This window comes from Grammomys surdaster, unplaced genomic scaffold (genome assembly GCF_004785775.1).
Source record: "Grammomys surdaster isolate TR1022 unplaced genomic scaffold, NIH_TR_1.0 146, whole genome shotgun sequence".
Lineage (NCBI taxonomy): Eukaryota > Metazoa > Chordata > Mammalia > Rodentia > Muridae > Grammomys > Grammomys surdaster.
In genome coordinates, this window is record NW_021604604.1 from 7,715,510 (window position 1) to 7,730,650 (window position 15,141).

The 15,141-nt window shown below is 39.0% G+C and overlaps 1 protein-coding gene across 2 annotated transcripts in view; it reads right to left on the minus strand.

Moving 5' to 3' along the window:
- Slc39a12 (solute carrier family 39 member 12) overlaps positions 1–15,141 on the minus strand; it is an 83,962-nt gene that overhangs the window by 43,692 nt on the left and 25,129 nt on the right. For both annotated transcript variants that reach the window (XM_028764946.1, XM_028764947.1), the window contains one exon: positions 397–546. In XM_028764946.1, the coding sequence (XP_028620779.1) occupies positions 397–546 (150 nt within the window). The remainder of the gene's footprint in view (positions 1–396; positions 547–15,141) is intronic.

Below are 15,141 nucleotides of genomic sequence, written 5' to 3' on the forward strand. Positions count from 1 at the left end.
AGGCTGGCCTTGCACTCTCTATCGAGCTAAGGATGAACCTTGACCTGATCCTTCATCTCCATTCCCCAAATGCTGGGGTTATAGTCGTGTACCATGAAACCCAATTTACATCCTGCTGGGGCTCAAACTCTCAGGGATTTGGACATGGCAGACAAGCACTCCACCATTTGAACTAGATGCCTAGGCCTCTTTTAATTTTATTTCTTTGTATTTTAAGAGTCTTGTTCTATAGCCCAGGCTGGCTCTGAAGTTGTGATCCTCTCGTCAGCCCATCAGGTACGTAGGATGTAAGGTGTGCATGTCCACACAGTGCTAACTTTCACCTTTACACAAGTCTTTCTGAAATCAAGATGAATCTAACAAAACCTCAAACCAAAGGACAAAGGAGACACAAACCTTGGTATCTGGTGATACAAGGAGGATGAAACATTTTTCTATCAAGAAAAATCCATGGATGCCTCCAAGTAGTCCCAACAGCTTCCAAATAGGACTCTGGCTTTCATGGAAGTGTCCAAGCTCTGCTTCCTGCTTATGCAGACCAAGAACCTAAAAAAGGGGGAAAAAAGACTCAGGCGAGGGAAGCAGGTAGGCTAACATCAGAACTTCACCTCTCCCTTACTCCTCCAAACCCAATCTCCTAGTCTTGTTTTATCCCCAGCTTTGTAGCAGAACATTTGCTGTGGCCTTACACCCCCACTCTGCCACCCTATCCCCATCTCCAAAGGATCACACAGGTCTTCCACAACAAATTTCCCTTCCTGACTATTGCTATATCCCAAGCCCCAACTCCACCAGGCACGACCTATGAACCCACTGGCTACTCCAGCCAGGGAAGCCATTAGGCTAACTGCAGAACGTTACCCCCAACCTCTCCTCAAAATACAATCGCCCCCCACCCCCGTTGTATCCCTAGCTCTGCAGCAGAGCCCCTGCTACAGCCTTGCCTCCCTCTGTCCTCTCTGTCTCCAGCACACAGACCTCCTCGAACCTTTCTTTCCCCAACTTAACATTTTAATTCACTTCTCAAATCCAGCAGGCATTCCCTGAGACTCCGCAGCGCACTCTAGCCTAGCCGGGGAAGCAGGTAACCTAACTGCAGGTCTTTTCCACATCACCCTCTTCTCCAAGTCCAATACGCTAGTATCGTTTCATCCATCTCCAGAGCAGACTATCTGTTGTCCCGCCCTCTGTTCCCCATCTCCAGTGGATAACTCAGGTCTTCTCCTTCATCCTCGATCATCCTGTTATACTAGTTCTCAACTATTTCTCTGGGAACCCACCAGCCAAGCCTGACAGAGAAGCAGGTACGTGAGCTTCAGGTCTTGCCTTTCCCTCCTCTCCTTCATATCCAATCCCCAGGCTCAACCCCAGCTTTTTAGCAGACTATCTTTCGTGGTGTCTCCTTACTGACTCAATGCCTCGTTCCCAGGGGACTAACCCAATACTGGAAGAACAACCTGCTTTCTTCTCTCCCGCAGTCCCCTCGTAGCCCATACCCATCCCTCAGTGTTAGCTCCTAATATGCTTTTTACCAGGAAGTCCCCAGGAACCACACCTATCAGAATACGTACCAGACAATACGTAGCCACCACATCCTAAGAACAAGAGAGGGCAGCAGAAACCAAGGAATAAATCGCCCATCCAACAAAGACAAGACCAGATATTAGCAACAAGAATTGCAGTCTTCCAAACCTAGATGTCTAGAAGCCAGCACAAGAGCACAGTCAATAACAACAAGGGCAGCATATCTCTATTAAAGCCCAATACCCTACCAAAGAAGGCCCTAAAATTGCAACATAGCTGAAACACAAGACAAAGATCTTAACACAGCTTTTGTGAATATGATAGAGGTCCTTAAAGAAGAAATTTTTTAAAATCCTTTCAAGAAATCTATGAGAACACAAACAGTAAAAGGAAATGAATAAAACAGTCAAGACATGAAAGTGGAAATAGAAACATAAAAGAAAACACAAACTGAGGGATATTTGAAAATGAAAATTTAGAAACTCAAATAGGAACCTTAGAGGCAAGTATCACCAAAAGAACACAAGAGATTAAAGCACAAGAGAATCTCAGGCACTAAAGACATAATCAAAGGAAGGATATATTGGTCCAAAAAATATTGAATCTAAAATATTCCTTGTGCATAACATCCAGGAAATCTTGAACGCCATGAAAAGCCCAAATTCAAGGATAATAATATGAATTGAGGGAGAAGAAGAAATACAGGTCTAAGGCACAGGAAATGTTTTCAACAAAATCATAAAAGAAAAATTCCCTAAACTACAGAAGGAAATGGCTATCAAGGTATAAGAAGCATACAGAATATCAAATAGAAAAGAAAAGAAAGTTCCCTCAGCATATAATAATCAAAGCATTAACATATGGAACAAAGAAAGAATATTAAAAGCTGTAAAGGAAAAAGAGCAAGTAACACATAAAGGCAGACTTACTAGACTAATACCTGACTTCTCAGTGGAGAATCTAAGAGCCAGGAGAGGTTAGAAAGATGTCCTGCAGACTCGAAGAGGTCACAGATGCCAGCCTGGACTACTATGCCCAGAAAAACTTTCAATCACAATAATTGGAGAAAATATGACATTTCATGATAAAATCAAATTGAAGCAACATCTATCTATCTATAATACAGCTCTACAGAAGATGCTAGAAGGAAAACTTCAAACTAAAGAGGTTAACCACACTCAAGAAAACACAAGAAGCAAAAATTCCCAAACCAGCAAATCAAAAGGGAGGAAACACACTCTCTCTCTCTCTCTCTCTCTCTCTCTCTCTCTCTCTCTCTCTCTCTCTCACACACACACACACACACACACGGAACTACAACATCAAAACAGCAGGAATAAAAAAAAAAAAACCTCTTTGACAATCCCTCTCAACATCAGTGATCTCAATTCCCCAATAAAATGATACAGATTAAAAGAATGAATGCAAAACCAGGATCCATCCTTCTGCTGCAACCAATAAACACCTTAACACCAAGGTTTGACATTACTACAGGGTAAACTATGGAAAAGAGTATTTCGAAAGAAATGGACCTAAGAACCAAACTGGTACAGCCATTTTAATATCTGAAAAAACACACTTCCCTCAAAACTCATCAGGAAAAATAGATATGGACACTTCATACTCGTGAAAGAAAAAGATCCACCAAGAGGCATTGCAACTCTTAACATCAATGTACAAACACAAGGGCATCCAAAATCATAAAAGAAACACTAGTGCAGATTAAATCACATATTCGCCCTCACACATGGAGAGTGGAAGATTTCAATACTCACTCTCTCCTATAGGCAGATCATTTAGACAAAAACCAAATAAAGAAATGCTGGATCTAACTTATTTCATAAACCAAAAGGGACCTAACATTCATTTACAAAACATTTTAGCCAAACACCTCATGGAATTTTCTCCAAACTGACCACATATTGGACACAAGCAAGATTCAATAGATACAAGAAAACTGTAGTAATTCCCTGCATCCTATCAGGCCGTTATGGATTCAAGTTGAACATGATAAACAACAGGTGCAACACAAAGCTTACAAACTTATGGAAACTGAACAGCTCTTTATTGAATGAAAAATGAGTCAAGACGGAAATTAGGAAAAAAGCTAAAGACATTCTAGAAATGAATACACCACATTCCCAAACTTAACAGACACGATGAAGGTGGTTCAAAGAGGTAAGTTAAATGTTTATATAAGAAAATTAGAGAAATCCCATACTAGTATCTGAACAGCACAACTGAGAGCTCTAGAACACAAAGAAGAAATCACATGCAAAGAGGTGTAGAGGGCAAGAAATAACAAACTGAGGGCTGAAATCAATAACATAGAAAGAAAAAGAATAATATAAAGAATTAATAAAACAAACAGTTGGTTCTTTGAGGAAAACAATATGATTGACAAAGTCTTATCCAAAAGAAGGAGAAAGAATATACAAAATTTAAAAATTAGAAATGAAAATGGAGACATAACAACATACACCAGAGAAAACCAGAGAATCAACAGGACATACTTTAAAAACCTATATTCCACCAAATTGGAAATCTAAAAGAAATGGATAATTTTCTTAATACTTATCACTTGCCAAAATTAAATCAAGATTACCTAAGCAATCATATAAACAGACCTAGTGAAATAGAAGAAGTAATTAAAAGTCTACGAACAGTGACAAAGCCTGAGGTCAGATATTTTTAGCACAGAATTTTACCAGACTTTCAAAAAAGAGTTAATACCAATACTCTTCAAATCACTCAACAAAATAGAAAAGAAAGAATATTGCTAATTAATTTTATGAGTCCACAGTTACTCCTATAACCAAACCACTTAAAGCAATGGTTATCAACCAGTAGATTGTAAACACTTTGAGGGTCATATATCAGATACCCTTGTATACTCTATATATTTACTTTATAATTCATAACAGTAACAAAATTACAGTTATGAAGTAGCAATGAGCAGTCTGGGCCCGAACACTGAGCAGATCCCGGACAGCTGCTCTGCACCCAATCTCACAAAACCCAGAGGAAATGGGCCCCCCAGGAGCTCTAACCCAGGCAGCACCTTAGGTAAGGAGACAGCAACACCCACCCCAAGCAGGGAGTAACTGGGACCCACTAGGACCCAGAAATTCACTCCAGGTCTGAAGCACTGGTTCCTTCTGGTCTGGGCCTGAGTACTGAAAAGATCTTGGGCCCCAGCTCTAACCCTAGTAGTAACACCCACCCCATACAGCTCTGAAACAATCAAGATAATAGGAAAGACATGCTCCAGTAAGATACAGGGCAGGTAGCGCTAAAGTGATCCAGATGTCGAAAAGCAAGTGCAAGAATATAAGCATCGGCAACCCAGGGTACGTGGCATCATTAGAACCTAGTTCTCCCACACTAGAATGTCCTGAATTCCCCATATCACCAGGAAAGCAAGATTCAGATTTAAAATCACATCTAATGATGATGATAGAGGACTTTAAAAAGGACATAAATAATATTCTCAAAGAATTTGAGAACACAGGTAAGCAGGTAGAAGCCCTTAAAGAGGAAATACAAAAATCCATTAAAGAATTACAAGAGAACACAACCAAACAGGTGAAGGAATTGAACAAATCCATCCAGGACATAAAAATGGAAGTAGAAACAATAAAGAAATCACAAAGGGAGACTACCCTGGAGATAGAAAACCTAGGAAAATAATCAGGAGTCATAGATGCAAGCATCACCAACAGAATACAAGAGATAGAAGAGAGAATCTCGGGCAGAAGATACCATAGAAAATATTGACACAGCTGTCAAAGAAAATGTAAAATGCAAAAAGTTCTTAACACAAAACATCCAGGAAATCCAGGACACAATGAAAAGGCCAAACCTAAGCAGAATAGGTATAAATGAGAGTGAAGAGTCCCAACTTAAAGGGCCATTAAATATCTTCAACAAAATTATAGAATAAAATTTCCCTAACCTAAAGAACAAGAAGCCCATAAACATACAAGAAGCCTACAGAATGCCAAATAGACTAGATCAGAAAAGAAATACCTTCCATCACATAATAATCAAAACACCAAATGCACAAAACAAAGAAAGAATATTAAAAGCAGTAAGGGGAAAAGGCCAAGTAACATATAAAGGCAGACCTATAAGAATTACACCAGACTTCTCACCAGAGACTATAAAAGCCAGAAGATTCTGGACTGACATCATACAAACCCTAATAGAACACAAATGCCAGCCCAGGCTACTATACCCAGCAAAACTCTCAATTATCATAGATGAAGAGACTAAGATATTCCATGACAAAACCAAATTTACACAATATCTTTCCACAAACCCAGAATTACAAAGGATATTAGCGGGAAAGCTTCAATACAAGGAGGGAAATTATACCTTAGACAGAGCAAGAAAGTAATCCTCTTCCAACAAATTCAAAAGAAGATAGCCACACAAAGTAATTCCACCTTTAATAACAAAAATAACAGGAAGCAACAATCACTGTTCCTTAATATCTCTTAACATCAATGGACTCAACTCCCCAATAAAAAGACATAGGCTAACGGACTGGATACTTAAACAGGACCCAGTATTTCGCTGCATACAGGAAACCCACCTCAGTGACAAAGACAGACACTATCTTAGAGTCAAAGGCTGGAAAACAATTTTTCAAGCAAATGGTCCTAAGAAACAAGCTGGAGTAGCCATTTTAAAACATCCAGCCTGAGAACACAAAGGGCTCCACCTGTATAGGTAGTTGAGGGTGGCCTTTTCAGGCATCAGTGGAAGTGGAAGGCCTTGGTACCCGATAGTTTGGATGCTCTAGTGTTGGGGAATTTGAGAGCAGGAAGGTGGGAATGGGAGGATGGTGGGATCACATCCTCATAGAAACTCCCAGAATTATATGGATTTGATATGATAGAGAAAGGCCACCAGAAGACTAGATTCCAGGAGTCAAACAAAATATATCTTGATACTAAAATTTGTTTTGAGAATTGCATATTGCAGAATACACAGCCTTGGTGTATCCACTCATCAAGCAAGCTGAACAGACCTGCTCGAACCTATGATGTCCTGAATCTCAGCTGAATGCAGTGAAGACACAGACGTCAGAGGCATATCAATTTACTCTCCCCCCCACACCCCTCTTCTAATATCTCAATGCCCATAATCAGTTTGAAGAAGTTAATGAAGAGTTGGCGTCCCTATTCCCTGGGCTTGGGGACTGAGGTGGTTAATATTGGACTGTCTTTCTAGGGAAAAGTAGTGGTTTTGTTGGAACAGGGAGAAATAGCTAGGATTTATTGCATAGCCATAACCTATTGGTAGAAATCTGTATAATTGTTATTAAGCTGAAGTTATAATTTCTTAAATGGTACAAAATTTACTTTGATTTCAAATTTAAGGTTTTCATTGGTACAAGTTTCTTATTGATATAGAAGTGAGATTAATATTGTTACTCTCATAGGCATGTGCCTATATAACACATTTAGGAATACAAGGCTTAGGCCCAGTCCTTCTTTAACTTTTTTAACTGATTTGAGAAGGTTAGCCTGTGAGTTAAGGGCCTATAGCAAATTCATGGCTCTGAGTTTATTGTTAGGGTGTTTTCTATATTTTATTTAGAAATAGCTGAGAGGAGTTAACAGACAACAGTCCAGATTGCTTTACATGGATAGTTGGTTTTCAAAACGTCAGAAGTACACAGATTTGATGTTACAAACATTTCTACATTAAGGTTCATTTTGATTAGAGATCTATCTGCTCCTGACAGCTTCCTGTCTTGGATTCTAAGAAGAAATTGAGCATCTTTGGAGTTACTCCAGTTGTGGTGAGACAGCAACTAGGCAAGAATTGCCTCTTTTCATCTACAGACAAATTACTGTCGTGAAATATATTCCTGCAGAATAGTAGACTGATTATATCTGCCAAGACAGAGTAATCAGCCCTTAATAATTCTGCATCACTAGGTCTGTCAGATGATCCTGGGCCAGAAGGCTAAAGATCGGATGCTCCAACGTTTTGTAGTACAAGAACTGTCCAGGTGTTCAGTGGTTTCTATAAATTGGCTAAGTTTCAGAAGCTATGCTTTGTGCTTCCCATAATTTCAGTTAATTCAGTCATTCTGGATTTCTGACAGGGTTGAAGAGTTATAGTCTCATAGCCAATCCTGGCTATTTACTTTGAGAGAAAAGACTTGAGAGGATGGTTCTCAGCTGACATTCATTCTAAAGCCAAGAAAAAAGCCAGGTTCAGAACTAAGTCTTTTAGTTAGGAGAGATGACAGAGGTTCTGATTAGTCAACAAAATGATGGACTGGGTATTAGGTCTATCTTTTACCTTACTGATATAAATTGGTATAGTTATGCTTTAATTGTATTTTGAGAGAAAAGTTTTATCTTAACAGGAAGGGTGTTATCTAGGAGGAATTATGGTGGGAGGAGTAAGGAGAAGAAGAGGAAGAGTAAGGAGAGGAGGAGGAGCTAGGAGACGAGAGAGAGAGGGGAGAGTGGGGAGTGGAACATGGAGGTAGATGTTTTCGTGTTTCTGCCAGTCAAAGATAGTTGGTATAGCTAGGTTGGGTATTGGGTTACACTTCTGGTTGTATGGGCATCTTGTTATTGAGCATTACCAAACTTATAAAGCTTGTGATTAACATTTTAAAATAAAAATAAAAATTAAAAAAAATGAAGTAGCAATGAAATAATTCTATGGGTGAGGGTCACAACAACATGAGGAAATGTTTTAAAATTGACTCTGCATTAGGAAGGTTGAAAAACAATGACTGAAAGACCCAACATAGAAAGAGAATTACAGAAAAATGTCCCTCATGATCGTAATGTAAATATTCTCAATAAAATAGTTTCAAAGTAAATTCAAGAACACATAAAAATGATTATCCACCATAATCAAGTAAGTTTCATCCCAGAGAGACACAAATGGCTTAACAGTGGTAAACCAGTAAATAAAATTCACCACATAAACGAACTGAAAGAAAAAAACCCACATGAACATCTCATTAGATAGAGAGAAGGCATTTGACAAAATTTAACACCAGTTCATGATATAAGTCCTGGAAAGATTAGGAGTACAAGGGACATAACTAAATATAACAAAAGTAGTTTATAGCAAGTCACAGACAAGATCACCATAAATGGAGAGATACTCAAAGCAATTCCACTAAAATCAGACATAAGACAAGGCTGTCCACACTCGAGATGTATTCAATACAGCACTTAAAATCTTAGCTACAACAATAGGATGGCTAAAGGAGATCAAGGGGATATAAATTGGAAAGGAAGAAGTTAAAGTATCTTTATTTGCTGGTAATACGATAGTGACCCTAAAACTTCCCCTGGAAAACTCCTACTTTCAGTAAAGTAGCTGAGTAAAAGAATTAACTTACAAAAATCAGTAGCCCTCCTTATACAAATGACAAATGGGCTGAAAAAGAAATCAGGGAAACAACACAGTAGCTTCAAATTGCATACACTATCTTAGGGTAATTCTAATCAGTTGAGTGAAAGAGAAGCTGAGGAAGAGGGCAACCCTGTAGGAGGACCAGCAGTCTCAATTAATCTGAAACTCTGAGCTCTCTCAAACACTGGACTACCAAAAAGGCAGCATACATCACTGATATGAGTCCCTCAACACATATACAGCAGAGGACAGCTGGGTCTGTGCTCAATCAGAGATGATGTATCTAACCTACAAGAGACTGGAGGCCCCATGGAGTTTAGAGGTCAAGTGGGGTGGAGGATGGGGTTTAGGGACATCCTCGTGGAGACAGGGGGTGGGGAGAAGGTATGGGATGTGGAACTGTGGAACAGTCAGAGGGTGGACTGGGTGGAGGAATAAAATCTGGAGTGAGAAAGAAAGAAAGAAAGAAAGAAAGAAAGAAAGAAAGAAAGAAAGGAAGGAAGGAAGGAAGGAAGGAAGGAAGGAAGGAAGGAAGGAAGGAAGGAAGGAAGGAAGGAAGGAAGGAAGGAAGGAGGAAAGGAAGGAAGGAAGGAAGGAAAGAGGAGAAAGAGGAGAGAGAGAGAGAGAGAGAGAGAGAGAGAGAGAGAGAGAGAGAAATCAGAAGATGGAAAGATCTCCCAGGCTCATCGATTGGTAGAGTTAACACAGTAAAAATGGCCATCTTACCAAAAGCAATCTTCAGATTCAATGTATTTCCCATCCAAATCTCAACACAATTCTTTTTTTTTTTTTTTGGTTTTTCGAGACAGGGTTTCTCTGTGTAGCCCTGGCTGTCCTGGAACTCACTCTGTAGACCAGGCTGGCCTTGAACACAGAAATCCGCCTGCCTCTGCCTCCCAAGTGCTGGGATTAAAGGTGTGTGCCACCACCGCCCAGCTTCAACACAATTCTTGAAAGAACAATTTTCAGCATCATGGAAACACAAAAAAATCCAGGATATCTAAAGCTAAAACAACCCTGAATAATAATAAAAGAACTGTAGAAGGTATCACCATCTCAGATTTCATGTTGTACTACAGAGCTATACTAATAAAAACAGCATGATATTGGCACAAAAACAGATACATTGATCAATAAAATAAAATTGAAGATTTGGACATAAATCCATATACACAGGAATCCATAAATCCATTTCTGAAGCCAGAAATAAACAATGAAAAAAAAAAGAAAGCATCTTAAACAAATGATGCCGGTCAAACTGGAAGACTGCATGTAGAAGAACCCAAAAAGATTCATACTTATAAGGTTGCAAAAAATTGTACTCCAAATGGGTCAAAGATCTTAACATAAAACCAGATACACTAACTCAGATAGAAAAAAAAATGGGGAATAGCTTACATTCGTTGCACAGGAAAAGACTTCCTAAACAGAACACTGTTAACATGGGCACTAAAATCAACAATTAATAAATGGGACCTCATGAAAATGAAAAGCTATCCACAGGAAGAGATAGCATTGGTTTAACAAAGTGGAAGCCTATAGAATGGGGAAATTTTTTTTTTTACCAACTACACATCTGACAGAGGACTAATATCAAAACTATATAAAGAACTTAAAACACTAGTTATCAAAAAATAACCCAATTAAAAATGGAGTATTCGTGGAAATTAAAATGGAAATCTAAATAGAGAATTCTCAATAGAGGAATCTGAAATATCTGAGAAACACTTAAAGAAATGTTCAATATCTTTAGCCATCAGGGAAATGCAAATCAAAACATCTTTGAGATTTCATCCTTCAACTATGAAAATGGCTAAAATCCATAAAACCAGTGACAGCTGACGTTGACAAGGTTGTGGAGTGAAAAGAACACTCATCTATTTCTGGTGGAAGAGCAACCTTGTATAGTCACTACAGAAACCAGTGTGTTGGTACCTCAGGAAGATGGGACATACTTCATTGATCTACTTCAATCTAGCTTTGTGGTTTTTGGAACAAGATTCTTCCATCATCTTCTGACAACTATTCTCCCTTTGAAAGACAGCTCTTGGTCAGCTGTTAGGTCTTAGGGGAAACTGAACATTTGATAATAAGCCACTACATTAGCTAAGTTACCATGCAACTTGAGCTGAGCTGACCATCATGAGCTGTGTGTTAGCTGATCGACCAAATCATAAAGTAGGCTGTGCACAGCAGTAATCTATCATTAAATGGAATCGGTATGTACCTGGTTGGGCCCAAGCATTTCCTGAAGGCACAAACAAGCTAGATAAAGATGTTGCCCAAATACCTATGGTTTCTACTCTCATTATGATTCTGTCTACTGCCAAGTATGCCCCCCATAGCCTCATGGGTTGTTTCCTATGATCTGTTCGTAGACGAAGAGAAGACTAGGGTCTGGTTTGCTGATTGTTCTGCACATTATATAGGCTCCAACCAGAAGTGCACAGCTGCAGCATCACAACCCTTTTCTGGAACAATGCTGAAAGACACCAGTGAAGAGAAATCTTCACAGTGAGCAGAACTTCAGGCAGTATACATTGTCATACATTTCGCTTGGAAGGAGAAATGGGCAGATGTGTGACTGCTCACTGATTCACGGGCTCTAGCCAATGTATTAGCTGGATGGTCAGGGTCTTAAAAAGAGTATGACTGGAAAATTGGCGAGAAAGACATCTGGGGAAAAAGTATGTAGATAGATCTCTCCAAATGGGCAAAGTACATGAAGATATTTGTGTCCCATGTGAATGCTCATCAAAAGACAACTTCAGCTGAGGAGTTCAATAATCAAGTATATATGACAGTCTATTCTGTGAACAGTTAGCCTCTTTCCCCAGCCACCCCTGTCATTGCCCATAAACAAAGTAGCCATGGTGGCAGAAATGGAGGTTGTGCATGGGCTTGACTACATGGACTTGCACTCACCAAGCCTGACCTGGCTAGAGCTGTTGCTAAGTGACAATTCTGCCAATAGCAAAGATTAACACTGAACCCCAGATATGGCTGTGACCATTCCCCAGGGTGACCAGCCAGAGATCTGGTGGCAGGTTGACTGCAATGGAACATTTTCTCTGTGGAAAGGATATCACTTTGTCCTTACTGATGAGTAAATACTTATTCTGGTTATGGATTTTCCTTTCCTGCACACAATGCTTATGCCAAAATCACCTCACAGAACACTTTATCCACTATCATGGTGTTCCATATAGTATTGCTTCAGAGTTAGAGACTCACATTTTTACAGCCAGTGAATTATGACACAATTCACCAAGGAACTTACTTATCCAGAGAAGTATGACAGTAGGCCTATGATCATGGCATCTATTGGTCTTAACATGTTCCCCACCATCCTGAAGCAGCTGGCTTGACAAAGTTTTTGAAGACAAAGTTACTGAACCAATTAAGTGACAACAGCCAGAGGGCTGGGGCAAGGTTCTTCAAAAGGTAGTATATGCTTTGACTCAGCTCCCAGTGTATGGTACAGTTTCTCTCACAGCCAGGATCCACAGAACCAGGAATCAAGGGGTGAAAATGGAATAGTTCCACTTACTATCACCCCTAGAGGCCCACTAGAAAAATTTTTGCTTCACCATCCCACAACCTTACTTTCAGCTGGTCTAGAAGTTTGGGTTCCAGAGTGGGGAGAACTCCTGCCAGGAGCCTCAAATATTTTATTGAACTAGAAGCTCAGACTTTCTCCTTGACACTTTGGGCTTTTAATCCCTTTAAACCAACATAAGAAGAGAATAACAGTAGTCAAAGGGATGATTGATTCAGATTACCATGGAGAAATTAGAATCCTTCTCCACAATGGAGGTAATAAGGATTATGTCTAGAGTGCAGGAGATCCCTTAGGGCATCTCTTCATGCTACCATATCCTGTGATTAAAGTCAATGGGAAATTACAACAGCTTAATCTAGGCAGGAAGACAAAGAACACAGACTTGTCAGGAATGAAAGTATGTAAGTCATTCTTCTAGGAAAATAGCCAAGACTTGCTGAGGTACTTGTCAAGGGTAGAGGAACTACAGAACTGGTTTCAGAGGAAGGTAGTTGTAAATAGAAGCTAAGGACTTGTAACCAGTTACAGAAATGAGAGTTACAGTTGACATGAATGTTTCTGTCGAATTTTGTTAAGAATTTGTTTGTACAGATACTTATGTTTTCTTCAATGTTTTATCATGTTATATAACATCAATTAAGAGAATATTAATGACTAACATATTTAAGTTTGAGATGCTAAAAGAACCTCTCTCAGTGGACATTGCCACCTATTCTAAATTTATAATGCATTTGCAGCTGCATTAGAGATAGTGATAGTATGTTGGACATAATTATAACCTGGTTAAATATATAATATGCTTTTAATTGTACATGGAATGGTTATATCATGCCTATGTATTGTTATGACCAGGTTACTGCTTTCATTTGGAAATTAATCACAACATAAGATGATACAATTGTGTGTCATGTTGACGAGGGATGGACATGTGATAGCTATTCTTGGTTATAAACTTAACTGCATCTGGAACTAAAACCCAAATGGAAGGCACACCTTTAAGAGAACTTTGCTTAATTTAAAGTAGGAAGATCTACTTCTAATCTGGACCTTTGAAGCAGGAAGACAGACCTTTTTATCTGGATCTTGAGGAGGGAAGATCCACCTTTAATCTGGACCGCGCCTTCTGCTGAAAAGCTTATATAACGACATGGAAGAAGGAAGTTTTGCTCTGTGCCTGATTGTCCTTGCCTTGATAGCAAGTCCATTTCCTTCACTGGCATTAGATTTCAGAATGCACTAAAACCCAGCTGAGACATGCAGCCTTGTGAGCTGAGCACTTTCTGGATTCTTGGACTTTCCAATTCCAAAGGATAAACCATTGTTGGATTATCTGGACTGCAGCCTGTAAGTCATTCTAATGAATCCCCTTTTGATAGATAGATAGATAGATAGATAGATAGATAGATAGATAGATAGATGATAGATAGATAGATGATAGATAGATAGATAGATAGATAGATAGATAGATAGATAGATAGATAGCTCATTCCATAAATTCTGTCACTCTAGAGCAGTGCCTCTCAACCTTCCTAATGCTGAGAACTCTTTAATACAGTTGTGGTGACCACCACCCATAAAATTATTTTCATTGTTGTTTTATAGTAATTTTGCTACTCTTATGAATCACAGTGTAAATATTTTGGGAGATTGAGGTTTGCCAAAAGGGTTGCGTTCCACTGGTTGAAAACTGCTGTTCTAGAGAACTCTTATTTAAAATGACCACTCCTGAGCATATATCCAAAGGATGCTTCATCCAACCACAGAGACATTTGCTTAATCATGTGCATTATTGCTCTATTCCTAATCACCAGAAATTAGAAACAACATAGATGTTCCTCAACAGAAAACTGGACAAAAGCAAATGCTATTTATTCTTAAAAAAAAAAAAAGTTGCAAGAACCTACAGCCAGACATTATGCAGAGTGAGAAACCTGAAAATACTCAGCCCCAAATAAGTTGTCTACATCAAAGTCCTCCCCTCTAGCTTCAGGAAACCCTGTGGAAGATGAGGCAGAATGAACATAAGAACCAGAAGCTATAGAGGACACCTAGGAAACAACGCCCTCTAAAACTGCATGATGGATGCACATATGAACTCACAGAGACTGTGGCAACACGCAGAGGGTCTGTGCAGATCTGCACCATTTAGGGCCCTAGAGCTGGAAAGAGAAGTGGACACAAGGCACCATCTCAGCCCAGAAGCATCTCCAATTGATAACAACTTGCATGTCTCCTCCAAGGGAATCTCACTGGGGAAACAAACTAGGGTAGGCTGCCCGCCCAGATGGCCAACTGAAAATTAACTCAGTGGCATCTTTGGAGGTTCCTTGTCTTATAATGTCATGTCTTATATAATTTTATCTTACTTTTTCTATTTTATTTTTCTCTCCTTTTACCCCATAGTACTTTGCATACATATTATGCCTTCTAATTTAGTGTTTTTGTGAGATTCCTGAATGTGTGTAAATGAGTGGAAATCTCAGTTTCTTGTGCCTTCTCTTAGGTTTTTTTTCCTTCTGTTTTGTTCAAATACAATGTGTTAGTTTTTGGTTTAGCATTTTATTTTATTTTATTTTATTTTATCTTATCTTATCTTATCTTATCTTATCTTATCTTATTTTATTTTATTTTATTTTATTTGTATCCCATAGTAG